The sequence below is a fragment of the Dunckerocampus dactyliophorus genome, chromosome 6 (assembly GCF_027744805.1).
Source record: "Dunckerocampus dactyliophorus isolate RoL2022-P2 chromosome 6, RoL_Ddac_1.1, whole genome shotgun sequence".
NCBI classification, from domain to species: domain Eukaryota; kingdom Metazoa; phylum Chordata; class Actinopteri; order Syngnathiformes; family Syngnathidae; genus Dunckerocampus; species Dunckerocampus dactyliophorus.
This window is the reverse complement of record NC_072824.1, coordinates 3,120,495-3,147,492: the sequence shown is the minus strand read 5'-3', so window position 1 is coordinate 3,147,492 and position 26,998 is coordinate 3,120,495. Positions and strand designations below refer to the sequence as shown.

Here is a 26,998-nt window from a genome sequence, read left to right as displayed (position 1 = left end):
TTTGTCTTCCTCCGCTCCCCAATTTAACTTGATGTAGATTTTGTAGTCGGCTCTCCAAGTGCCTTGGCCCGGGGGTTGGGGACCACGGCACTAAAGTATATCACGTTTACCGTATTTTCCCAACTATTAGTCACAATTTTGTGCATACTTTGGCTAGTCCTGCGACTTGCATAAAGTACATCATCATAATACATCATATTATAATACAGTAACCCCTTATCACTTTGCACTGACAATTTCGCAGCCTCAGCCCATCCATTTTTAAATATATTAATAAATAATGCTGTTTCGTGGTTGAATATGGCCTATTACTACTCAAAAAATATGCATGTTTAAGCAATTTTTATGCCTAATTTTTTTTCCCCTACATGAAGCATTTTCAAACATAAAAATGTCTAAATAAAGTTAACTAGAAATATAATGCGTTCAGAAGACACATTCAAAGAGGTTGTGAAGATATCTAGAATTGTACTGGGCACAAGGTGTCAGTAAGGTTACTGTAATGTTGGCTGAGACACAAGCACCAGACCTTCTCCGGCTTTTCTTACTAGTTTGAATGATCTCACAGCAGGCACAATAATCCCTAACACAAGCTACTGTTGCAGCCATAACCAATGCCAAGATAAAATTCAACTCTGAACCGCCAATATCACTTCCTGTCCGTCCCCAAACTCAGCTTCCCTAGAACTGGAGCACATTTACAGCAACTCACCTTAGCACCAGTCTTAATTATGTCTATTTCTTCTTATCATGTCCACTATATTGGGCAATAGGAGTGTAAAAGTGACTATAGGTGTATATTTAGAAGGTGGTAAACAGGTTTTCTTTGCTTATTTTCTCTTATGTCTACTATATTGGGTAATAGGAGTGTAAAAGTGACTATAGGAGTGTTATTTCATGTTTAGAGGCCTCTAATAATGTTAAACAGTGCATTTAGAAGGTGGTAAACAGGTTTTCTATGCATAACATGTCTTATTTTCTTTTATCATGTCCACTATATTGGGTAACAGGAGTGTAAAGTTGATTATGGGGTGCAATTTCATGTCTACAGGGATCTAATAATGTGTATTTAGAAGGTGCTAAACAGGTTTTCTATACTAAATGACTTATTTTCTCTTATTATGCCCCAACATCACTTCCTGTCCGAGCCCCCTCCACTCAGCTCCCCTAGCACCAGAACACATTTACAGCAACACACACAAGCATGAGTCTTACATGTCTTCTTTCTCTTATGCCTAATATATTGGGTAATAGGAATAAAAAGGTGAGAATATGGGTGTTATTTTATGTCTAGAGCACTCTAACGTTAAAAATTATATTTAGACTGGAGCCAATTAACTATGATAAATGAGGATTATATGTATACACAATTAAACAGTGAACATTTGCGCCAACAGTCACAAGAGAATGCTGAAGGCTTGTGACGACTACATGCTGCTCCTGCCATTCAGTGAGGTGGAATGAGATCGGGAGCTCGGTGAACTTGTTCATGATACTTCATGATACAGTACATTTTGGACTTAAGCCACTTATAGTCCAAAGAAACAGAATATTTAATCCTACCCTTTCTCCATAGCTCAACAGCTACTTACAGTTTGTTCACTTGCTGTAAACACTGTCTCGAATTAGTGCCGGGAAAAAAAGATTTACATCAACAGCTGTGGCGGTAGGGAACATCCCGATAGAGAGTTTGATTTTCTTTAAAGTTTTCACATTTGGGAAATAAAAGCCTCCCTCAAATTGTTGGCAGTTTCCAATTAACAGCCACGTTCTATTTGCACTTCAGGTAACTAAATGCCCCGGCTATAATTAGAACATTCAGGGTACATTATTCCGATGTGCGTCAAAACAAAACCACCACAGTAAAAAAACAAAACAAAATGGTCAATCAAAACCGCTGTGAACACATTTGTTTGGAAAAATGATTGCAAAAGGCGCCAAGTTGAATATTCCTGAGGTCATCTGGGTAGGTAAATGGTACCTCAGGTTTAAAATATGCATGATTTATTTATTACCAAGGGTGTCGAGATGAGACAATACACGAGATTGGGTCTGCGAGAACAAGGCGAGGTGAGATTTTAGCATGACTTTTAAGAAAAGTACAATGAAAAAACAAAAATACATTTCAATAGACTAATTTAATTCCGTGGAGGCAAGGAAAACAGACACGCATGCACATGGCAATATACTGAGGCTGGCAAAATGATCCAGTTCATTCTCATTTATAGTGTGATTAATTTATTTATTATAGTCCCAGGCCTAGTGCCCACAGGGCCGTTGTGAAACCACAATTTATTACACTTTACTTGCGCACTGCCGATGCTTCAATTGATAGACGTCATGTTGACGCAAAGACACAGTCTACAAACGTCAGAAAATCGGAATAGGCCCTTCGTAGCATAAAACTGTATGTTTTTTTTTAGAGCCCGTCCGATATGGGATTTTTGGGGCGGATGCAGATATCTGATATATTGTTACATATATGAAATAAATGCATTGATATATATATATATACACAGGATATAAACTGTGAAAATCAACATAAATTCTTTCAATACCCATAATATGATTCAACACAAAGAAGCAGAAGACTAAATTAATTAATTTTCAACTAATACATGTGTTTATAAAAGGCTTCTTCACAAAAACATCTTACCAATATCAATGAGTCATATTTACTAGCTACCGAGAAGTTCTATCGGCAGCCACTGAGTATTTGCAAAAAGCTCAAAAAAAAATATTCAAGCAAAAAAAAAAAAGTTGATTACAAACAAAATAACTAGACTTAATGGAAGGCACTAAACTACATTTTATGTAACAATGTAGCTGCTTTGAAAACATGCAATATTTCAAATGACAACTAAATACATTACTTGGAATATTTTCAAAATGATTTGAATGAAGACATTAGCTTGTGAATGTATGAGCCCCAGGAAATCCTGCATGAAGTATGAAGTGAAGTGGGACGCTGTGTATATCTGCATATATCTTTATTTCACTTTAAAACGCTCCATCGCGGTTCACCTTTCGCAGGTTTTTTTAGTGCAATTTTAGAGCTTTTCTTTTTTTTTTGTACTATGTATGAACGCTGTTACAGGCCAAGCCTGGCCCTTTAAGAAGAATTGCATTGTGGGAAGTTGAGTGTTGTAGTTCTGTGCTCTAGCCGGCGGCGGTGTCTCTATTCTCTCTCTTCTGTCTGCACCGCCCATTGTCTTCTGCGTCCTGATTGGCTGTAGACCAATGTCAATTTCCTTTGTGTCGTTTCTTGTTGTGATCATGGCTAGCAAGCAAGCTAACCGTGTGAGCTGCTTGCTAACCGCCAATACTGTAAACAATACAAGAAACAGAAGAAGCTAACCGCGTGTGACTGTACGCTGTATGGTTGCAAGTTTTCTCCCCAACAAAACCCACAATACCGACAAAACGTTCTGCACCCAAAAGGCAGAGAAAGGTAACCATCACACAAAAAGTTGGACTTCTGGACATGCTGAAGGAAGGCAAAAGCTACGCAGCTGTAGGGCGCCATTACGGCATACTGTAAATGAATATTCGGTTCATGGAGGAGGACGGTGGAGGAGTAAAATACGATGACAAGAGCAATATGTTTTAACAAGGATACAAAAACGCTATGGCCGAACGGCACCAGGACGAGGAGGTAGTCAGAGGAGTGAAATATGCGTGAGTCATTTAATAATTTCTTGTGTCCAACCTATAGGTTGATCATTAAAATTCAGACAAAATTTTAATTTCAGAGTGTTTAAACAAGAGAAATGTGAGAAAATGTTAATGCCTGTCTGAGAAAAGTGTATAAAGTCTATGATGAGGGGTTTTACAGCCTTAAAACATATATAATCATTGTAAAAAAAATATAATAAATTTGGCTACTTCACGGATTTCACTTATTGCGGGCTATTTTGGGAACTTATCCCCCGCAATAAACAAGTGAACACTGTATATAGTAGTCTTATATTAATCATGGTGGACATGTGGATTAACAGTTGCATCTATCTTTGTTCATCTGACAGAGATGCAACTTACAAAACGCTCGTAAAACTTTGGTGGGGAAAAAAAAAAAAAAAACCTAGAATGTTCTCTGTGATGGGCCCTGTCAGCGTGTTTCTGCAAGGACATTACAAGGTACTCTGGCAGGGAGCAGCACAGACACACACAGGATCGGACCGACAGAATCTCCACGGAGCAAAAAAAGTTAATATATCGGTTACATATAGTCACCAATATTGATTAATTAGTGATAAGTCATAATCGGCCTTTTATTTTTTATCAATTTATCTACCTTTTAATTAGTACTGGAACACTGCAAATAAAAAAAAAAAGTTCCAAAGTCCCTTTAATTCTAACCTTGAAGACGCAATAACATTTCAATAAAAAGGCACCAAGAAAATGAATACTGAAGCATGAAGTCTGAGGTCTCTTGCAGAGGCACTGAAGAATCAAATTAGCGCTCGCTGTGCACAGCCGCTGGCATTGGAGGGGCAAACTAAGATAAAGTGATGCAACATAAACGATCATTTAGTTCACACCACCGACAACAAAAACAAGCTGTTTAATATCACAGGATTGAGACGCGTGCCTGCCGTGGTTGACAATACGCCACGCCCCGGGCCGCGCGTCTCTGCGAAGCTAGTTTAGTGGCTTAGCGAGCTGTGTTGAGTGGCAAGCCGGACTTGCGTGTTCAGCGAAGGTAGCTCTCTTTTAAAGCAGCAGTATCACCATGGTAACTTAGGCTAAAGTCATCATCTGGTCATGAGCAGGTTATGTCCAGGCTTTCAGCTTAAAATCGGCTATGAAAGTGCCGCTGTTGCACTGTTTAACTAATCGATGCATCACCATTTATTGAGAACCTGTAGGTTCCCAAGGGGATATGGACAAAAAAAAAAAAAAGAGCATTCCCTGATGATATTATCCATCTATAAGCGAGATAGATTTTCAGCCCAGAGAATACGCTAGATAAGCTCACTTTTTGAGGCGAGCACCAGGAAACAATGCAATATGAAATATTACTAATTAGGCCGATGTTAGCAGATGTAAATGTCACAGGAGTCCTTGTGTGCCTTATTACAAGCACTCTGATGTATCAATCAATAATAAAACATTTGCTTTATTATAACAAGGAAAAAATGAAAAAGGTCGCCACAAAACACGTCACACACAAAACACTGCCAACTAGTGGTCACAACGAGATACAGCATTTGAAAACATTTATTAAAATATAACATGAAAAAAGAAAGTTGTTGTTCCAATGTATTTATTTTTTCAATGGATAAGTGTTAATATGTCAAAGTTGTGCAATGTTGGTGTTGATAAATGAAAAGACTATAGGGTACAGTTAGTGCAATAATCAGTGTTAACTTGCGCATTTACATGCTCAGCATTATTCTGTCAGCGGTCCTCCTTCGCTCAACACCTGGTGGCGACAGTGTTGCTTTTAGCAGTCATAATCTTTTGGGAACTCCTCATAACGCTCCATGACAATTACTTGCTCATCTTGTATAAAACACACTGGCTGTGACCACTTTACTTTTCAGCGGAAGTAGAAAAATATGACGTCAAACGCCCCCTTTCATGTGAACGGACGCTTAGCACAAAACCAGAAACCGGACTTGACAAAGTAAGCTGTTAACCACTGTCGAAGTACTGTTCAACACTGCTTCAGGAAATTTAGGTTTTGTTGAGTTGCATCTTGAGCACAAAGCCTGGGTTGCTTGAGTCACTTTTGCAGAATACCCCCTTAGTCTTTCAACAACAAAAACAGAACGCCTGAAAGCGGCGAGCAGCATGTAGGAGGAGTCAGGAGAGGTACGTCGATGGCTCCCAAATGTTTTACAGTGGCGTATCCCTTCATTTGACCTGAAGTCAAGCCCGTACTCCTGCACACTTAAACATACACCTTTATACATATGTTAACTTGAAATATTGAACAGAATTCTTTGGTTAATTAATTTTATAGTAATTCCGGGTATTTAGCATAGTTACAGTTTGATAAAGTTTCACATGAGCCGAGATAAATAGATAAGTAATCATCTTACATACTGTATATTTTATTCCAGTCTGATGTTGGCATCCTTCCTTTTTAATGGCTTGAATTTGTGCATCACTTTTTTTTGTCAACTCACGATAAACCGACTAGTGTTCCCACAAATCTCCAGTACAACAAGGGGGGTGGGGTTCCTACATTATAGGGATCTAACGTGTCTTATTTATTATGTATCCTGTTAAACAGGAACAACATCAAATTAAAAGCACTAAATGAATACAGATACACCACCCACCAGTACCAGCCTGGACTTTGTTTTTCAGAGACATGATTATTACAGACTACACCAGGGCTGCTCTTTGTCACGATTCTGTTCATTACTTTTATGAACAGCATTTCTAGGTGCAGCCAGTGAGTTGACAGGATCCGGTTTGGTGGCTGCAGGATTGGGTTGCTTTTTGCAGATGTGGTTCTGTTGGCTTCATCCTGGCATTAAATAACACCATTATAGTGACCTTTACACTCTTATTACCCAATACAGTAGACATAGTAAGAGAAAAGAAGACATATTAGACATGGAAAACCTGTATACCATCTTCTAAATACAATTTTTAACACTATTAGAGGCCTCTAGACATGAAATAACACCCCTATAGTCACCTTTACACTCCTATTACCAAATATAGTAAAAATAATAAGAGAAAATAAGACATACCTGTTTACCACCTTGTAAATGTGCTTTTAACATTGTAAGATCCCTACAGGCATGAAATAACACCCCTATAGTCACCATTACACTCCTATTACCCAATTTAGTAGACATAAGAGAAAATAAGGCATATAAGACATAGAAAACGTGTTTACCACCTTCTAAATACACTTAACATTATTAGAGCCCTCTAGACATGAAATAACACTCCTAGAGTCACCATTACATTCCTATTACCCAATATAGTAGACATAAGAAAAAGACATTTAAGACACAAATAAGACTCATGCTTGTGTGTGTTGCTGTAAATGTGTTCTGGTGCTAGGGGAGCTGAGTGGAGGGGGGACCGAACTGGAAGTGATGTTGGGTTTTCAGAGTTGAGTTTTAGGTTGGCGTGGGTTACAGCCGGCGTGGGGGCCTAATTTTCTTGAAACTTTCAGTCATTTCATCAGCTATGAATTCTTTTTCTATGACCAACAAAAGGCACTATGCGATGGCAGCATGCTTGTGTCATGTTCTGCATACAGTATACCAGCATGTGGCAGCAGGCAGAGGCAAATCATCAGTGTTTCCTTCCATCCTGTTGCAGCAGGTGCGCGAGCATGCAGACGAGGCAGGCTTGATGCAATCACCTGCAAGGGCAACAATTTTCCCCGTCTAGACCCTTGACAGCAGCATCACGAAAGACAAAGTGGAGAAATATTCAGCGGCGCCGCCATTACAGCCTGAAGGGGCGTATGGTGCAAAACGAAAAAACTGAATTGAACAATAACAACGTTTTAGGGCTAAATAGCTGTTTGGTGGCTCGCATCACAATTCCAGCATCCGTGTTTGCAAGAGTAGAACAACTGTCATCATCAGTGGTGCAATATGACACTACATATGGGAATATGACGCTACACGAGTTTGGACTCATCAACTGTCAATCACACGACCGGCATCGCCATGCAAAGCATTCACACTTACCCCACCTTAACATTTTAGAATCTTTCATGAACACAACACGCTTTTGTAAACACACAATTTTCAATCATCGATTCAGTCATCCCTCATTTATGGCACGTAACTGGTTACAGACCCGATCGTGATAAGTGAATTTCCGCAAATAGGATTTTTTTTTGTTGTTGTTTTTTTTTTATGGAATATTTTTGGAGTTACAGGATAGAAAACATGTTTACCACCTTCTAAATACGCTAAATATTATTGGAGCCCTCTAGACATGAAATAACACCCCTATAGTCACTTTTAGACTCCTATTACTCAATATAGTACACATAATAACAGAAAATAAGACATTAGAAATGGAAAACCTGTTTACCGCTTTCTAAGTATGATTGATAAGATTATCAGAGCCCTATAGAGATGAAATAACACCCCATAGCCCCCTCTACACTACTATTACACAATATAGTAGACATAATAAAAAAAAAACAAGACATATTGGGCTTAGAAATCCTTTTACAACCTTTTAAATACACTTTTTAAACATTATTAGAGCCCTCATGAGACATGAAATAACACTCCTATAGTCACCTTTAAATTCCCATTACCCACCTAAAAACAATCTTTAACATTATTAGCTTATTATTAGCTTATTAGCTTACCTGTATACCATCTTCTAAATACAATTTTTAACACTATTAGAGGCCTCTAGACATGAAATAACACCCCTATAGTCACCTTTACACTCCTATTACCAAATATAGTACCTAAAAACAATCTTTAACATTATTAGCTTATGCGCCAAACAGCAATTCAGAAAACCCTCAAGGAGCTACTGGAGAGTACTCCCTTAGGCGATTCCCTTGTTCTGCTAGGGGGACTTCAACGCTCTGTGTGACCTGGAGAGGCGTGTTTGTGTTTGTTGAATGTCCACAACAAACACCATGTTAAAGCATAAGGGTGTCCACATGTGCACTTGGCACCAGGACACCCTGGACCACAGTTTGACTTTGTGGTCATGTCATCAGACTTGCAGCCATGTTTTGGACATGTTTTGGAGACGGGCGGAACTGTCAACTGATCACCTGGTGGTGAGTTGGCTCGAATGGTGGGGGAGGATACCAGTCAGACCTGCCAGGCCCAATCGTATCGTGAGGGTCTGCTGGGAACGACTGGCAGAGTTTCAACTCCCACCTCCAGGAGAGCTTCAACCAGGGAGCCAGCGAACATTGAGTCCAAATGGGCCATGTTTCGTGCCTTCATTGTCAAGGCAGCTGATCGGAGCTGTGGCCGTAAGACACTGGACACCAGTGGTGAGGGATGCCGTCAAGCTGAAGGAGGAGTCCTATGGGGCCTTTTTGGCTCATGGGAGTCTGGAGGCAGCTGGCAGGTACCGGCAGGCCAAGCAGTCTGCGGCTCTGGCAGTCGCTGAGGCAAAAACTCGGACATGGGAGGAGTTCGGAGAAGCCATGGAGAACGACTTCCGGATGGCTTCCCAAAGATTCTGGACCACCATGCGCCGTCTTAGGAGGGGGAAGCAATGCACAGTCAACACCGTGTATGGTGGGGATGGTGTGCTGCTAATCTCAACTTGAGATGGTGAGGACAGGTGGAAGGAATACTTGGAAGACCTCCTCAAACCCACCGGCAAGTCTTCCAATGAGGAAGCAGTGCCTGGGACTCCAGGGTGGGCTCTCCTATCTCTGGGGCTGAGGTTGCTGAGGTTGCCAAAAAGCACCCGGAGTTCCTTCAGGCCCTGGATGCTGTGGGCGAGTCTCGCATGGACATCGGGGGAAGTGCCTCTGGATTGGCAGACCAAGGTGGTGGTCCCCCTTTTTAAGAAGGGGGACCAGAGGGTGTGTTCCAACTATTGTGGGATCACACTCCTCAGCCTGGTAAGATCTATTCAAGGGTTCTCGAGAGGAGGATCCACCAGACAGTTCGGATTCAGGAGTAGCAGTGTGGTTTTGGTACTGGTCGTGGAACTCTGGACCAGCTCTACACTCTCTGCGTGGTCCTTGAGGGTGCATGGGAGTTTGTCCAACCAGTCTACATGTGTTTGTGGACTTGGAGAATGCATTCGATCATGTTCCTTGAGGAATTCTGTGGGAAATACTACAGGAGTATGGGGTATTGGACTAGCTAATTCAGGCTGTTCGTTCCCTGTATGATTTTGGTTCACATTGCCGGCAATAAATCGGACCCGTTTCCAGTGAAAGTTGAACTCTGCCAGGGCTGCCCTTTGTCACGATTCTGTTCATTACTTTTATGGACAGAATTTCTAGGCGCAGCCAGCACGCTGAGGGGATCCGGTTTGGGGGCTGCAGGACTGGGTCTCTGCTTTTTGCAGATGATGTGGTCCTGCTGGCTTCATCGAGCCGTGACCATCTCTCAATGGATTGGTTCGCAACTGAGTGTGAAGCGGCTGGGATGAGAATCAGCTCCTCCAAGTCCGAGTCCATGGTCCTCGCCCGAAAAAGGGTGGTGTGCCGTCTCCGGGTAGAGGATGAGATCCTATAACGATAAGCTGTATTCAAGCACGAAAAGAGTACGATTTATGAATTAATATATTTTTGCAAACCGTGATGGAGTCAAGCTGCGCAAGTCAAAGCGCGAGGTGGCGAGGGATTACTGTAGGGGCTACTTCAATGGAAGAGAGTCACAGTCGCAAAGTACAGCCATGACGCGCCAAGTACGTTAAAAGAGCCATGCCGATGTTGGACTGGCCGCTTTGTTGTCACACGGCGAGTTGAAGCACAATATTTTGTCATTCTACCAGCCGGTCACACCTTTTACTGTTCTGGCCCATTGAAACGCACTTCCATTCAGTCACGCCTGCTGTGGTGGTCACCCGGTGAGCATGGGGGTGTCTGAAAAAGCAGCTCCTTGGATCTGACCCGATCCATTCGCTGTGCGTGTGTACATGTACACACACACACACACACACACACACACACACACACAGTGTAAAAGTGCCCACATTCAGCGGGTAATTGCCTTAAATGTGTTGGTCATGCTTGAGAACACAGAGATTCTTTTCACTCCGCAGCTAAATTGAAGCAGAAAGGCTTGCTCACACACGCTTCATTATCAGGCCCGGGCAAAGCTCAGCTGGACCCCAAACGAGTCAGGGGAGTTGGAGGACCCGAGCGGGATGAAATGCTCACGCACGGCCAATTTAAGAAAAAGGAGAGGGTAGAACTGAGGTGCTTATTTAACTAACTTTGGGAGATGAAGGCAGCTGGACTGTTTCATACTGGTGAGGTTGGAAATCTATTCTGATGATACGGGTTCCGGGTGACTGACCTATTACCCAATATAGTAGTCATACAGTAATAGGAGAAAGTAAGACATATTAGGCATAGAAAACCTGTTTACCAACTTCTAAATACAATTTTTTACGTTAGAGCCCTATAGACATGAAATAACACCCCTATAGTCACTATTACACTCCTATTACCCAATATAGTAGACATAAGAGAAACTACGACATAGACAACCTGCTTACAGCCTTTTAAATATGCTTTTTAACATTATTAGAGCCCGCTAAACATGATATAAACACTCCTATAGTGACCTTTACACTCCTATTATCCAATATAGTAGACATAATAAGAGAAGATACGACATATTGGGAATAGAAAACCTGACTGCCTTGCCCAATCCAATTCCTTCCACCTGTAAGGTTCAACTACATCTCCATCTGGCGGAATTACACCTACCCAGCTGTGCTTGGGGAGAAAGTGTGGGCACGTGTGGCTCGTGTGCGGTGGAAAAGCCCTCGGGGGCTTTTGAAATTACTTCTTGGAAGCAGGGAGAGGAAGCAGAGAGCAGGTCTCGCTACTTGCCTGCAAGTTGTGTCTCTCCAGTCGCATCTCCAGGATTTCTTTCTGCCCTTCCAAGCGCTGGCGCTCGGCCTCCAGGTCTTCAATTTTCTGCCTGAAAGATAAGGAAGCATGTGCAGATTAAACAACTAAAGTGTCGTCCAGCTACAGCCTTGCTACGCAACCAAATTGTAGGGGGCCATATTCCAACACAGTTTAACGAAGCTTCTCCCTTCTTCTTCTTTTCTATACAATGTCAATGTAAGGCTCTGTCATACCATCAAGCTTCTCCTCACGAAATGGCTAAACAGTCATAAAGTCCAAAGTTAAAAAGGCACACTGCAAAGAAGCTAGTTGAAGATCCTCTATATGACAGGAGTGCGCTGCTATTTTTAAGGAGCTACTGCAAACACGTCAGTCAAAGATCCTCTATATGACAGGAGTGCTCTGTTATTTTTAAGGAGCTACTGCAAAGACGCCAGTCAAAGATCCTCTTTATGACAGGAGAGCTCTGCTGTTTTAGAGGGCCTGCTTCAAAAACACATCAAAGATCCTCTATATGACAGAACCACTCTGCTGTTTATACAGACCTACTGCAAGAATGATAGTCATAAATCCTCTAAATGTAAGTAGCACTCTAAAGGAGCTACTGCAAAATATTTTTTAAAAACACTATTCAACAAGTTTCTATATAACGGGAGCGCTCTGCTTTTTTTAAAATCCATGAAAAAAGTGTCAGTCAAAAGTCCTCTGTGATAAAAGAATGCTGTGCTGCTTTTAAGGATCTACTACAAAAGTGCCAGTCAAAGATCCTCTATATGTGGAGCACTATACTGTTTTTAAAGATCTATCACAAAAACGGCAGTGAAAGATCCTCTATATGCCAGAAGCGGGCTCTGGTGTTTTCAAGGATTTACTACAAAAGTGCCAGTCAAAGATCCTCTATATGGGAGGAGCACTCTGTTTTATGAAGCTACTGCAAAAATAAACAGCATTCAAAGATCCTCTGCATAACAGGAGCGCTCTGCTGTTTTGCTGACACAAAAAGGCCTACTTCAAAAACACTCGTCAAGATCCTCTATATTACAACACCGCTCTGCTGTTTGTATGGAAGTACTGCAAGAATGCTCGTCAGAGATCGCCTATATGCAAAGAGCACTATGCTGTTTTTAAGGAAATGTCACAAAAACGGCAGTGAAAGATCCTCTATATGACAGAAACGGGCTCTGGTGTTTAAGGATATGAGGAGCACTCTGTTTTTAAGGAGCTACTGCAAAAATAAATGGCAGTCAAAGATCCTCTATATTACGAGGGCTTTGCTGTTTTTCTATCACAATAACGGTAGTGAAAGACACTATATGACAGAAGCGTGCTCTGCTGTTTTCAAGGACATACACGGCAGTCAAAGATCTTCTATTTGGCAGGAGAGCTCTGCTGTTGTCAGGAATCTGCTGCAAAAACGTTAGCTGCGTCCAACAGAAGTGGCGGGAGGTCTGATGTCATTCATGGGTCACGTTTCTAGTCTTTGAGCGCCTGGGAGCAGGTGCCGGTCCAAAACAGCAGGATGAACGTTTGAAAAAAAGTCAGATGGGAGGCGGAGCATGATAACAAATATAGGCGGTCCTGTCTTCTATCTGTTAAACATGTGCTGTCGGTGCAACCTACCTTAGCATGTTGACCTCCTCTTTGCTGACTGAGGAGACCTCATCCGGGGAAGCCTGCTGCTTCCTCAGAGACTCCAGCTCAAACTCCAGCTGAAAGAAACAAGAGACTAAATGACTTGGATGGACATGGACCAGGTTTGGCTCCCGCAGAGGACGGCATAGATAAAGTTGGAAGCATTCATTTGTTTAAAATGTCTGGCTGAAGATTCACGATCCAAGGGGGGACGAGGCCCAAGCCATTATTGATCACACTACTGATTAAGAGCTGTCCCCCTGCAAGATTTCAGACTTTTCTTGCATTCTTAGAGGTTTTTGGACCTGACATTGCAGCTTTTTCCAGCAATTATGTCTCATTTCCATTTACACCAAACCCCCACCCCCACCCCCCACGCGCTTTTCATCCTGTGACAGCATCTGCCGGGCCCCACCAACCCCTGCTAATCCTCACCCCATGCCTCCCCAAGACAGATAAGTAATTACTGCTCCGGCAGACAGGTGGATTTCACGCGTCAATACTCGCTGCCACGGCTGCGTTGACGTCTCCTCGGCAACAAGGGGCCGGTAAAAAGAAAAAAAAAAAGAGTGAGTAGAGGAAGCGCAGACACTGAGACAGTCAGTTTTGTTTTTTTTTTAAATACTTTGATTTTTTGGGACACCACCAGAGAAGTGTACGAGTCATGGCAAAGAGAATACAGTGTGACAATAACCATAGAACCATATGATATTGTCACCAGTCCATTCTCGCACAGTAAGCCCTCTCCACTTCCACACTTCAAATTTCAAAGGCTTCACTCTCTATGGTTTTTCAAAAATATATTAATTTATAATTCATGCAGTTTCATGGTTGAATACAGTCTAATATTAGTACAACAATATGCATAATTAAGGAAATTGTACACGCTTGCCTAAATGAAGCATTTTCCATCTTAAAAATGGTTAAATGAAGTAAAATACAAATTCAGGCATTCAGAGGACGCATTCAAAACAGGTTGTGATGATATGTAGCATTCCACACTGGTCAGTAGTTGTCAGTAATGTTGCATTGATGACAATAGGCACCGCAGAAAGTACTGTACAGAAAAAGAAGTACAAATGTCTTATTTTCTCTTATTATATCTACTATATTGGGTAATAGTAGTGTAAAGGTGACTGGGGGTGTTATTTCATGTCTAGAGGGCTCTAATGTTAAAAAGTGTATTTAGAAGGTAAACAGGTTTTCTACGTCTTACTGTATGTCTTATTTTCTCTTATTATGTCTACTATATTGGGTAATAAGAATGTAAGGGTGACTATAGGGGTGTTATTTTATGTCTAGAGGGCTCTAACAATGTTAAAAAGCATATTTAGAAGGTGGTAAACAGGTTTCCTCTGTCTTATATGTCTTATTTTCTCTTATGTCTACTATATTGGGCACTAAAAGTGTAAAGGTCACTATCGGGGTGTTATTTCATGTCTAGAGGGCTCTAATAATGTTGAAGAGTGTATTTAGAAGGCAGTAAACAGGTTTTCTATGCTCCAACTACCAAAGTATTCCATTTATAGATAACAAATCCGGCTTGGCGGAAACTCACTTCTCACGGTCGGGTCTGGAACCAATGAACCGCCATAAACAAGGGATTACTGTACCAGACACTCCATCAGAAGTGTCCAAAGTGTGGCCCGGTGGTACCTACATTGCATTGCTTTCAGCACTTTAAAAGTGGCCTCCTGCATCCTATCTTAAGTAGTGCATATTTGTATAAATACTAGAGATGCACGATACCGATAACTTTCTGCTTCTCAAGACCGATAGAGTACCGATAACTAGGGTTGGGCATCGTATGAATTTGAATGATTCCGGTTCCGATTCTTGTTTCGATTCCAGTTCCTAACAATTCTCGATTCAGATGCTTTTAAGAGTAAGGGTGAGAAAAGTTTGCATGCTTTAAATGAGGGTGAAATGTCTGAACTTCTCCATGAATTGTTTAATGATATGTACTTTTTTTTTTAAATCAACTTTGGTATGACTCTCTCACCGGGCTATTTTCCACCTGTATATAAATGTCAAACCATTCACCTTGAACATAAATGTTATGAAGTTGCTTTCTACAGGAGTACACTTTCACAAAAGATGCTTACTTTTGAAAAGCTCAGGAAAAAAAATTGTGAGTCTATGATGCTGCAGACACAAACATTTTTGGGGCGCAAAAACGTTTCTGTCCACCCAGTGGGGGCACGACAGAAAAGTGTTAAGAATTAAGTCTCTAATTTTATTTCAAAATTCTCAAGTGTGAGAAAATAGCTTGATTGGGGACCTAACTGACAATCAATAGTTTATGGGTTTATAAGTATGTTTTTATTATACTTCCTGATGCGTGAACACTTAGGCTAATCACAAACTTGTACAGTCAAACTTTTCTATAACGGCCACTAGAGGGAGACTGCAAAAGTAGCGGCTATAGACAGGTGGCCTCTATAGACAGGTTGGCGTCCAGTTTGAATGTTGACCAGTAGAGGGAGAAAAAAAAGGGAATTTTTTTTAATGTTGACCAGTAGAGGGCACTGTGGGACTGCGAATAAAAGTTGTACAGCACTACTAGGCTTGTTATTATCCACGACCCACAGAACAAAGCTGTGCTAGTAATGTCTTTTGTTATGCTTGTTTTTAATATTTTACTTTTTATAGTGTCATTACAGCTTTAGTTCATCAGGAAGTGACGGGAAGTGACGTGGGCGTCCCGAGCAGGAGAGCTAGGCTCAGTGCTAGCTGTGAGTTTCGAGAGAGTTGGGAAGTGTGTTTATGTTGGCGTGGATGTAAAGTCCTGCAGTGTTCTCCGCTGTTAATAAAGCCATTAAAGTGCATCGGCGACGTGAGTCTCTCCTTCCCCACAACAAGCGGCATTACAGTATTGACCAGTGCACACCAGGAAATAAACGGTGTCATTCCTTACAGGTATTGGCTGGACAGCTATGTAGTGGGGCTTGTTTAACCTTTGCCTTGTGGGCAAGCAGGAAGGAGAGACGATGCTGAGAGATGTGTGTGTGTTCTGAGCTGCTGTCTGGTGGCCGCGTTCAAGAAATAAAGTTGGCAGAAGCAACAAGAGAAGTTTCCTTCTTTGCTGGAGTCAGGTCGCCCTTCCTACGGTTCGGAGCTGAATAACACTGACAAGTTAAGCGAACGGCAAAGAAGACGGCTTTTTTTTTGTGTCGAATACAGAAGATGAGGACTTTGATGGATTTGTGGATGAGGATTGATCAAAAATAACATGAGTACATTCTAAAATACTTCAAATAAGTACAACCAAACTCAGTTTTGCTCCCGCTGCTTTTTAAAAACATATGCTCGCATGGTTTTAGCGTGCAGGCATTATTGTATTGTATTGTAGCGTCGCTGGGAGCACGTCCTGTTCCCAGCCTAATTTGCGGTAATGTTTTGGTGCAAATGCTCTTAAAGTTATATGTTTGACCAGGAAATAGCAAGCTCAAAAGAAGACGGCTTTTTGGAACAACTGACAGTTTGTGTGGATCTTGTGAATGATTGTGACTGAGCTAGGACTCAGTAATTAAAGTCTACACACGACGGCTTCATTGATTGAAAAACGAAACTTTTTCGTGCATGAAGCTTATACTTGAGTCGGTAATTTGGCCGCTATATGCGGTCAGATATTGACCAAGGGAGACAAAATAGGTGGCCGCTGGCCGCGTTAGACAGGTGACTGCTATACACAGGGTCTATAACATGTAAATTTGCTGTGGGGGATTTTTCAGCGGCCGCTACAGGCAGGTGGCTGTTCTATAAGGGTGGCCGCTAAGACAGGTTTGACTGTACTTTAATAAAGTGAAAGTTAATGATTCTGTTGCTATGGAAAAACAAAGTCATAGATAAAAGGACTGCTGAGCTCTCAAAAATAAGAACATAATGACCTTGCTTTGACAGACATCCTGTACACAACAACATTCACATAGTGCCTATTTGAACATCAACTCCTTTGTCAACAGGATGGAGTTGGCAAGGGACTTTTTATGGCCCAGTTCGTGTCAGATCGAGGTCCATCCAACTCATTTAACCAGATAGTTCGATTAAGTGACGCCCCCTAAGGTATAAAAGAATACCTCACCCATTTGGGGGCACCCACTTTGTAGGGAAAGATCTTGTAGTACTTGCAAATTGAGACCAGCGCTGTGTTCGCCTTCTATGCGACATTGGTCTGAAATAAATTTTGTAAATAAAACCATATCATCGCCTCGTATCGGCTCACAAACAGTATCGGGTCAGAGCAGAACTACCCTCTTTAAAAAGAATTGAGAACCACTGGTGTAAGCCATTTTTTATGACACCCTTATTTTGTAAACAAGATGTAGCCAACGGAGTTCTTATTTTGAAGGGCAGATGTGTGTTGTGTGAGTTGAAAAGGTGTCTTGACTGTTGCTAAAGTTGCTAAACAAGATTGGCTGTGCACATGAATAAACTCACCTCCTAGAGCCGTAGCTCCCATGCACTGAACTTCCTCATCAGCGGGCACCCTGAAACCCTGGGTTACATTGGCATGAGACAGACTTCCCCGATTCTGACTGCTTCAAGGAAGCCTGACGTAGCGCATCAGAGACGAGGTATTCCGTTAGTTCCACACCATGAATCCAGAGGTGTTTAATCATGTTGACCCTCCTTTGCATGATGTCATTGTGTTGCAAATGTTGCTCTGAACCGACTGCTCTTTTTTTATGATGGTAAGCCAAACTTTTTAGCTGCTTGTTATTCGTTGGTGCTCGCCGGCTTCTTCACTGGTGTTGGCGGGTATTTGTGATGAATCTAGGCATCGAAAAAAAAAGTGTGAACAATCCCAGGGGAATCGCAATGTTAGTCCCGGTTCCCACCGATGCTTGAGGCTACTGATAACAGATATTTTTATATCTACTTTTTTTATTTAGAGTCAACTGTAGTTTGTGCACACCTGGGGGTAAGAAGGCGTGGAACAAATTAGGATTTGACTAACTGTACCTATTGATTTGTCCTCATCAAATATCATGACATTCCTTGTACCACATCACTACTATCAGGAGAACCAGAGTATAGAACAGAGGGAGCCACCTGGCGTGGCCCTGCAAGGTGCACTGTATTTGGGCACACGCTCCGAGCAGTCGGTGTGACGCCATGGAGGTCTCTGGCAAATCTTTTGCAATTTTCAAATGCCGCGCTGCTGGCGTTTCAGGTGGCTGATATGTTTTTGTGTGCTCGATTTCTTTCCCCTCATCGCGGAGCATTTGGTACAACGTCCTTCCTTTTATGGTGAATGTTGTTTACCGGTGAGGTCAGGGGATGTTACGACAGGCCGTTAACGTCACAGGCAGGAGGAAAAAGGAGCGCTGGATTTGCTCACCCGCACAGTACGGGTACTCTTGCATCATTAAATTATTCATTATCTACTGGTTAGCTGTTTGTGTCATCGGATTTATCGGTACATCAATTCCCTCATTTCGGCCCAATAATTAACTCATTAACTGCCAACCATGCCAACCATACTGCCAGAGTTTTTGGGCTTATTTGCTGAACGTTCTAAACCCACAGAATATTGAGTTTTAGGACTACATAAACATTGAAACTATCTAAAGAAACTTTAGACTCTTCTTTCATCAGAAAAAAAAGTTTGTTTCTAGCCTTTTTGGGTCTTTAGATATTGGCAGTAGAACATAGGGTACTTTCAGCAAAAAGACCTGATTTTGACCAAAATACAGAGAAAACAAGCTTTTTCTGCAGGGAAGCAAATTCAAGCAGAGTGACGGTGGGGTCTGCTGGATGTGGGGATGGGGGTTCTGAGTCACCCGACTCGGAACTGCCTCCGGTGTCAGGCCGTGGTGTCACGCCACATGGCTCAGCAACGCTAACCACTAGCCTGTTGTATCGGCTGCCACTGTCAACTGCATTTGTGTCTACGTCACCTACACCACCCATGTCACCTGTATATTTTGCGATCGCGTCCTTACGAAGGCAGATCCACCGCCAGACAAGCTCTGTGACAGTGTTAGCTGCCTGTATTTTTTGTCTCTGCTCGATTTCTGCCGCCATTTTCCTCTCTCAACGCACAATCCGTCTTCTTCATAGACAATCTGTCGCTGCCGGTTAGAGGAAAAGAGAACTGTTGCCCCCTACTGGGACAGAAATACATTGCGTACAAGTCAGAAATTCACACACAAGATGAATAAGACTTTGATCTGTAGCTCCAACAGAAAAAAGCAAAAGATGTCAATAAACGTCTTTAGCAGTCAACGTTACTTTTTGAAAAGACGTCAATAGTCGTCAATAGTCTTTGGCATTGAAAGAATAAATACATATCTTAGATTTCTGCAGAGGGACGCTTGCTGTCATTCATCCAGTGTGCACAGGTGGGAGTGGCAGGTGAGGTAATAAAGATGCTTAAAGAGCCAAACTTCCTTGCTGGTCAGAGTGTAAAAATCCTGTTAGTTGGCTTGGTCGCGGTGGCATGAGCGTATGTTAACATGCAAACACCTGCCAAGTTAGCGCTGCAGACTGCTGGGGCGTCTTCGGAAGATGAAGCGTTTGAAGGGCTGCGCTGCAGTCGTGTCACTGCAAGTTTCAACAACACGGATGTCTGCGACGGCGATGAACAGACAAGCGAGAGAGCAACTTTCTCTTGCAGAGTTCTGCTGCTGAGGACCATATCAACAACAGGGCAGGCTGGACTGGCATGTGAAGGAGAATGTTAGATTGGGTCATTTTGGGAGGCCCGATTTCGAACACGTGGCGAGAGGAGAAGCGAACTGCGGCATTAAGAATCAAGCTTTTTAGCTGGCTCTGTTGATATTTTTAGCCAGCTCTGGAATATAGGACACGCGTGCACACAGCAAACATCAAGGGACTCGAAGGGTTCAAGAAACAGGGGGTGGGGGGGTGCTGAGGAGAACATCAGCCTACCAGTTTCTAGTGACAGCGATTTAGTGCTCAATTTTAAACGCTAGTGTTGAAATCCACATGTTAAAAATACAAATAAAAAACTCCTCCTTTACCGTCTGCAGCTGCACTTTGAGGGTTCCCGTCTCGTCCTCCGCTTTGGTTAGTTGCACCTGAGCAAGAGCACATGACAGGAGCAGGGGTCACACACAAAGCAGCACATGAGAATGGACAGACAGAGATGATGTGTTATATGAACTGACAGACAGATGTTGACATGATGCGTGCATGTGCTGTTTACAATGTGCATACGAGTCGACAGGCGTACACATTATGGATATGTGTGAATGGACTGACGCATATCGTCATATGAGTGCATGTGAATAGACTAATATGTTTACACTATGTGTGTGTGGATGAACAGACAGATGTTTACATTATACAGTGGTGTGAAAAAGTGTTTGCCCCCTTCCCCCCCCCTTTTTTTTGCATGTTTGTCACACTTAAATGTTTCAGATCATCAAACTAATTTAAATATTAGTCAATGACCTACATGGCCCTGTGTGAAAAAGTGCCCACCTGTTAAAACACAGCTGTGATTGAGCTCTATCAGTGTTGAAAAGGTTATAGAGCCATTTCTGAAGCTTTGGGGCTCCAGCAAACCACAGTGAGAGCCATTATCCACAAATGGCCAAAACATGGAACAGTGGTGAACCTTCCCAGGAGTGGCCGTCCATCCAGAATGACCCACAGAGCACAGCCACAACTCATCCAAGAGGTCCCAAAAGACCCCACAACAACATCCAAAGAACTGCAGGCCTCACTTGCCTCAGTTAAGGTCAGTGTTCATGACTCCACCATAAGAAAGACACTGGGCAAAAACGACCTGCATGGCAGAGTTCCAAGACCAAAACCACTGCTGAATAAAAACAACATTAAGGCTCATCTCAATTTTGCCAGAAAACATCTTGATGATCCCCAAGACCTTTGGAAAATACTCTGTGGTCTGACCAGACAAAAGTTTACATTTTTGGAAGGTGTGTGTCCCATTACATCTGGCATTTCAGAAAAAGAACATCATAGCAACATTAAAATATGGTGGTGGTAGTGTGATGGTCTTTTTTGGGATTCATTTGGGCTGAGGATGGTCCCGTGTCTTGACGGGCAGAGAGTGGGATCCTCTGGCTCATTTTTTTGGGGTCTACCACTTGACTTTTTTGTTCCAAGAGCATCAGGATGTTTGAAGAAGTTTGAAATGACTGTCTTACTGCGTCCAACCTCAGCAGCGATGGCGGGCTGTGAGAGGCCTTGCTTACGCAGTTCAACAACCCACCGCCTTCAAAGAGAGAAAGCTTTTTTGTCTTTGTCATCAAGAGATCAAGACAGTGTGAATACCTGACACTAAATCACGTTCAATCCACATTTTTGCCAACATTTTGCCTTTTAAAGGCTGTGCCCTTCAACTTTTCATGAACAGCCTATTTCACTGCAATGCTTCTTTGCAATAAATTGCTTTTTTGTCTCACACCCATTTCTTCTTTTTGCATTTTGAAGCTCTACTTAGGACTTCTTTAAGATCCAACAGCGCAAAATTTACATTCTTGAAATTTCCATGAAGTGTATATGAACAGACATTGGGTTTGTGTGTGAAGGGTAGTGCGATAGGACAAACAAACCTCCATCTCGGCGTTGAGGTTCTGCGTCTTAAGAAGCACCTCCTCCGCCTCTTTGAGACGCCTGCTGAGTTGTGGCGAGTGCTCAGCGGGGGCCAGCTCGCCGTCGTAGGACTCCAGGATGGCACGCATGCCGTCCCGCTCCTGCAACACACACACGCGTGAAAATAACCCTCTTGGGAAATCCGCATGCAGATAAGGTCATGACTTTACGGTATTTTGCGCAACGCGACGTGTGACATTTGCGAGCAAGTGTGGAGTTTTTGGGGGGGGTTTTGTGCCTTATGCGGCTGTCACTTGTGACAAATGTGCGTGACAGGCAAACGCCTTTGTAAATGAGGAACAAAGTGCGAGGCGGCGCTCTCATTCCAGCTGACAAGAGGAGCTCGGGGTCACGCTCACGCTTGCCGCCGTTACGGAGAGGCTGGCGGAGGAGGAAATGAAAGCGAGCCATGACAGAGCGACGTCTGCGGGGGCACATGACATTACACCACCGTGCTCTCTCATGTGAGTTGTGAAGAGTGGCTGTAAAAACTCCAAGTGATGTTTCCTCCTGGATAAAAGCAAAACCAAAGACGCGTCCGGAGAATCAACACAGCTTAAAAAACCAACAACCTCTCTTGGAGACAGAGAAAAAAGTCAGCATCTACACAAGTGTCAGTCACTGTGATGCTGTGTCTCCAAATAGCTCCCGACTGTCACTCAAGCCTTCCTGCGTGCTCATGAATGTGCGTGTGATACACAAAAACTGCTGAGGCTCCAAACACTCCAACTGGACTGCAGGCAAGGAATATTTAGGGATTGCTGGGTTTCAACCATGTGATCTAGAGTGCACGTCGGTGCACGTCGTGGAAATGATATGCTCCCAGTGCGTGGTGTGATGCAGACATAAAATAACTGCAAACAAGATGATGGAAAAGCAGTGAAAGAGTCAGATATAATAAAAATAATGCTTGTAACTACGCATGGGCTGGTTAGCGGTTTCAGGGCATACCACAAAATGAAAACGTCCCGGTTTCAAAACCACTAAAATAGTGTGTCATAGTGTTTCTACGATACGAGATAAAGTCACCAGCGTGGTCACTGCATGGAAATACTTTGTCACGTCCTGTGTTATTTCTCGCAGTCGAAACTGGGCTTTCTATGTGTTGCTGAAAGTCGTTAGCTGCCTTGCTAGCATTGAGCGGCGCCGGTATGGCCGCACCGTTGTCAGTTGACATTAGGGTTGGGCATCGTTTGAGTTTGAATGGTTCCAATTCCAATGGCTTGTTTCAATTCTGGTTCCTAATGATTCTCGATTCCGATGCTTTTAAGAGGCGGGTTCATAAAAGTTTGAATGGTTTAAAATGAGGCCGCTAACTAGAGTTCATTTTGGATGAAATGTCTGAACTTCTCCATGAATTTTTTATCAACTTTACTATGAATTTCTTCCAGCGCTACATTCCAGCAGTATATACAGTAGACATCAAAAGTTTCTTTTAACAGGAGTACACTTCCACAAAAGATGTTTACTTTTGAAAAGTAGTATACTTTGTTTGCTGCCTCTACGTTCGTGTCAGCTATTTTTTTTTATCACACCCTTATTTTGTTAACACAAGTAGCCCAAAGCTGTCTTATTTTCAATAGGCCGCAAGTGTCTTGTGTGAGTTGAGAAGGTCCCTTGACTGTTGCTAACAGAGACGGACTGTGCACACAAACTTCCCTAGCCGGAGCCGTAGTCCCATCCTTTATTTGCACGAACATGAGCTAGCATCCTGAAAGCCTGGCTGACGTTGACACGAGACAGATGCCATTTATTGTTTGACTTCCCGGTTTGTGACTGCTTAGAGGAAGTCCAATGTAGCGCATCCAAGACGAGGTACTGTGTTATTTCTACACCATGAATGTGTGAACATGAATCATGCTGGTGGTGCACACTCCTTTGCATGATATCATTGTGTTGCAAATGTTGCACTGAGCCCACCGCTGTTTTGTTTGTTTGTTTTTTTAAATCAAGTTAAGCCAAAATTTTTAGCCACTTCACTGGTGCTCGGCGGGTTCTTCTTTGTTGGTGTTCGAGGCTATATATAGGGCTGTCAATCGATTTAAATACAGTCAAACTTGTCTATAGCGGCCACTAGAGGGAGTCTGCAAAAGTGGCCGCTATAGGCAGGTGGCCTCTATAGACAGGTTGGCGTCCAGTTTGAATGTTGACCAGTAGAGGGAAAAAAAAGAAAAAAAAGGGAAAATAATAATAATAATAATGTTGACCAGTAGCGGGCACTGCGGACTGCGGATAAAAGTTGTACAGCACTACGAGGCTTGTTATTATCATGGTTCATGGTTTTAATCCTGAACATGCATGAGTCAAACAGTAGCACATCACATAGTACAATTCACAATTTTGCATGTCCAAAAAGGAGTAGGAAGAAGCAAAGCTTATTTAATCCAACCCCTCATCAGTTTCACATCAGTTGCAATACATTTATTCACCTCTTGTTCTTCCAAGTGTACTTTGTAGGTCTACATGACAATGTAGTGCAATCATAGCCAAGGTTTTTACTTACTAAAAGGAAGCTAGAGGCTTAATAATAACTGATAGAATATATCCACCACCCACAGAACAAAGCTGTGCTAGTAATGTCTTACGCTTGTTTTTTATATTTTACTTTTTACAGCTTTAGTTCATCAGGAAGTGACGGGAAGTGACGTGGGCGTCCCGAGCAGGAGAGCTAGGCTCAGTGCTAGCTGTGAGTTTGGAGAGAGTTGGGAAGTGTGTTTATGTTGGCGTGGATGTAAAGTCCTGCAGTGTTCTCCGCTGTTAATAAAGCCATTAAAGTGCATCGGCGACGTGAGTCTCTCCTTCCCCACAACAAGCGGCATTACAGTATTGACCAGTGCACACCAGGAAATAAACGGTGTCATTTCTTACAGGCATTGGCTGGACAGCTATGTAGTGGGGCTTGTTTAACCTTTGCCTTGTGGGCAAGCAGGAAGGAGAGACGATGCTGAGAGATGTGTGTGTGTTCTGAGCTGCTGTCTGGTGGCCGCGTTCAATAAATAAAGTTGGCAGAAGCAACAGGAGAAGTTTCCTTCTTTGCTTCGGAGCTGAATAACACTGACAAGTTAACAGACTAGTAGCGAACGGAAAAGAAGACGGCTTTTTTTGTGTTGAATACAGAAGATGAGGACTTTGATGGATTTGTGGATGAGGACTGATGATAAATAACGTGAGTACATTCTAAAATACTTCAATTAAGTACAACCGAACTCAGTTTTGCTCCCGCTGTCGCATGCATGCTAGCATATGTTTTTTTTTTTTTTTTTATTGTAGCGTCGCTGGGAGCACGTCCTGTTCCCAGCCTAATTTGCGGTAATGTTTTGGTGCAAATGCTCTTAAAGTTACATGTTTGACCAGGAAATAGAAGCTCAAAAGAAGACGGCTTTTTTATGTGGAACAACTGACAGTTTGTGTGGATCTTGTGAATGATTGTGACTGAGCTAGGACTCAGTAATTAAAGTCTACACACGACAGCTTCATTGATTGAAAAACGAAACTTTTTCGTGCATGAAGCTTCTACTTGAGTCGGTAATTTGGCCGCTATATGCAGTCAGATATTGACCAAGGGAGACAAAATGGGTGGCCGCTGGCCGCGTTAGACAGGTGACTGCTATACACAGGGTCTATAACATGTAAATTTGCTGGGGGGGGATTTTTCAGTGGCTGCTATAGGCAGGTGGCCGTTCTATAAAGGTGGCCGCTAAGACAGGTTTGACTGTATTTAATTGCGATTAAACACATTTGGTCCATAGTTAATCATAATTAATCACAACTAGAAAGACGTTTTTAACTAGAATAAGGAGGGATGTAAATCTTTGTGATAAACACTTCCTTACGCATCTACATACACGAGTTAACATACGATTCAAAAACGCTAAATTTTTTAAAAACAGAACAATTCGATACAGTCTACAAACAACACATTTCAATTCGATAGGATTCAACGATTATATTTGTCGATATAGACGTTGGTCTTAAATTATGAAATAAAGAAGCCAATTGTATAAAAGTGTGTGCACATTCGGTATTAGGCCTGTCACGATAAATTTTGCTGGTTGATAATTGTGCTCAAATTTAGCGACGATAATCGATCATTTCGACCTCTTTTTAAACCATGTTATCATTTGGTTTATTATTATTCAATGATCATTTTGTCATGTCACATTTGCGCCACTAGATGGCACTCAAGCATCATCTACCTGTGGCACAGACTCTGCCTACGTGAACACTCACGAATTGCGGGATGTCATCACTTCGCGTTACCAATCCTACTCATGGTGTCACAAGAACGCAGCAACGCAATAGGTGGACAAAAACAGACAAGACAGTGAGCTAAAATGCAATGTTGCTGATATCTCCCAGGAAAATCCTGCTGTTGGCTTTTCAACCAAATTGAAAGGTTGCATTTCTTTTGCAATGTAGCGAGCGACACTGAACGCGCACCATTTTGCGATGTTTCGTTTAATATTTACTGCGCTGATGAAACGCCGCGGTAAGCGTTGGGAAGAAGGCTTTGCTTCACATCCACACTGGAACTGTGGCATTCGTCTTGGAAACGATGACTTTTGTGCCTTCATTCATATTTGCATCCGTTTGCTAACTGCTCGCACTCCGTGTACGTAGCTCCCGCCTCCACTACTGGGACAAAGAGGCTTAATAGCTGAGAAGATGGTGACTCTCTTCTGTGTTCATTTCATACGGAGCCAATGTGCACAGACAAGCAGAGTGAACCCTCTTGTCATCCAGCCTGTGTGCCACAGAGAGACTAGCAGATGGCTCAGACGCGCATACACGTAAATGTCAATTTATCGAGGGCTCATAATTATCGACCTGTTTTTTTGTTTGTTTGTTTGTTTGTTTGTTTTTAATCGTTCCATAAACAATATTATCCATTATCGTGACAGGCCTAAACGGCACTTTTTTTTTGACAAGTGATTAACGTGCGTGCTTCCTTATGACCCTCGGCCCACACCATAGTTTGAGGAAACACAGCGGCGTGGCAGCTGATGTGAAGCCAGAAGAGGGAACAAATATTGAGCAGAAATGGGCAAAGAAAAGGATATTTTGAATGGTAAGTTTAGCTCCACAGCCCTGAATTGTGACATCTACTTGTGCAGTGTGTTCTTTAAAAGCATGATTGGTAACTTAGGCTAGCTGACGGTGGTGTGCTTATATTTTTTGGTTGGAAAAAAAAAAATCAGCTGCATTCAGTCCCTTTGAAGCAACACGCTACCAATCACAATCTTCATCTTGCAAACATTTATG

At 42.5% G+C, this 26,998-nt stretch overlaps 1 protein-coding gene across 2 annotated transcripts in view; it reads right to left on the bottom strand.

Annotated features, from left to right (window-relative positions):
• The window catches only part of mad1l1 (mitotic arrest deficient 1 like 1), a 102,095-nt gene that overhangs the window by 50,642 nt on the left and 24,455 nt on the right, over positions 1 to 26,998 (bottom strand). For both annotated transcript variants that reach the window (XM_054778504.1, XM_054778505.1), the window contains exons 12-15: positions 21,697 to 21,837; positions 20,137 to 20,193; positions 13,136 to 13,224; positions 11,495 to 11,585 (exon numbers count right to left, since the gene is read on the bottom strand). In XM_054778504.1, coding sequence (XP_054634479.1) covers positions 11,495 to 11,585; positions 13,136 to 13,224; positions 20,137 to 20,193; positions 21,697 to 21,837 — 378 coding nt within the window. The remainder of the gene's footprint in view (positions 1 to 11,494; positions 11,586 to 13,135; positions 13,225 to 20,136; positions 20,194 to 21,696; positions 21,838 to 26,998) is intronic.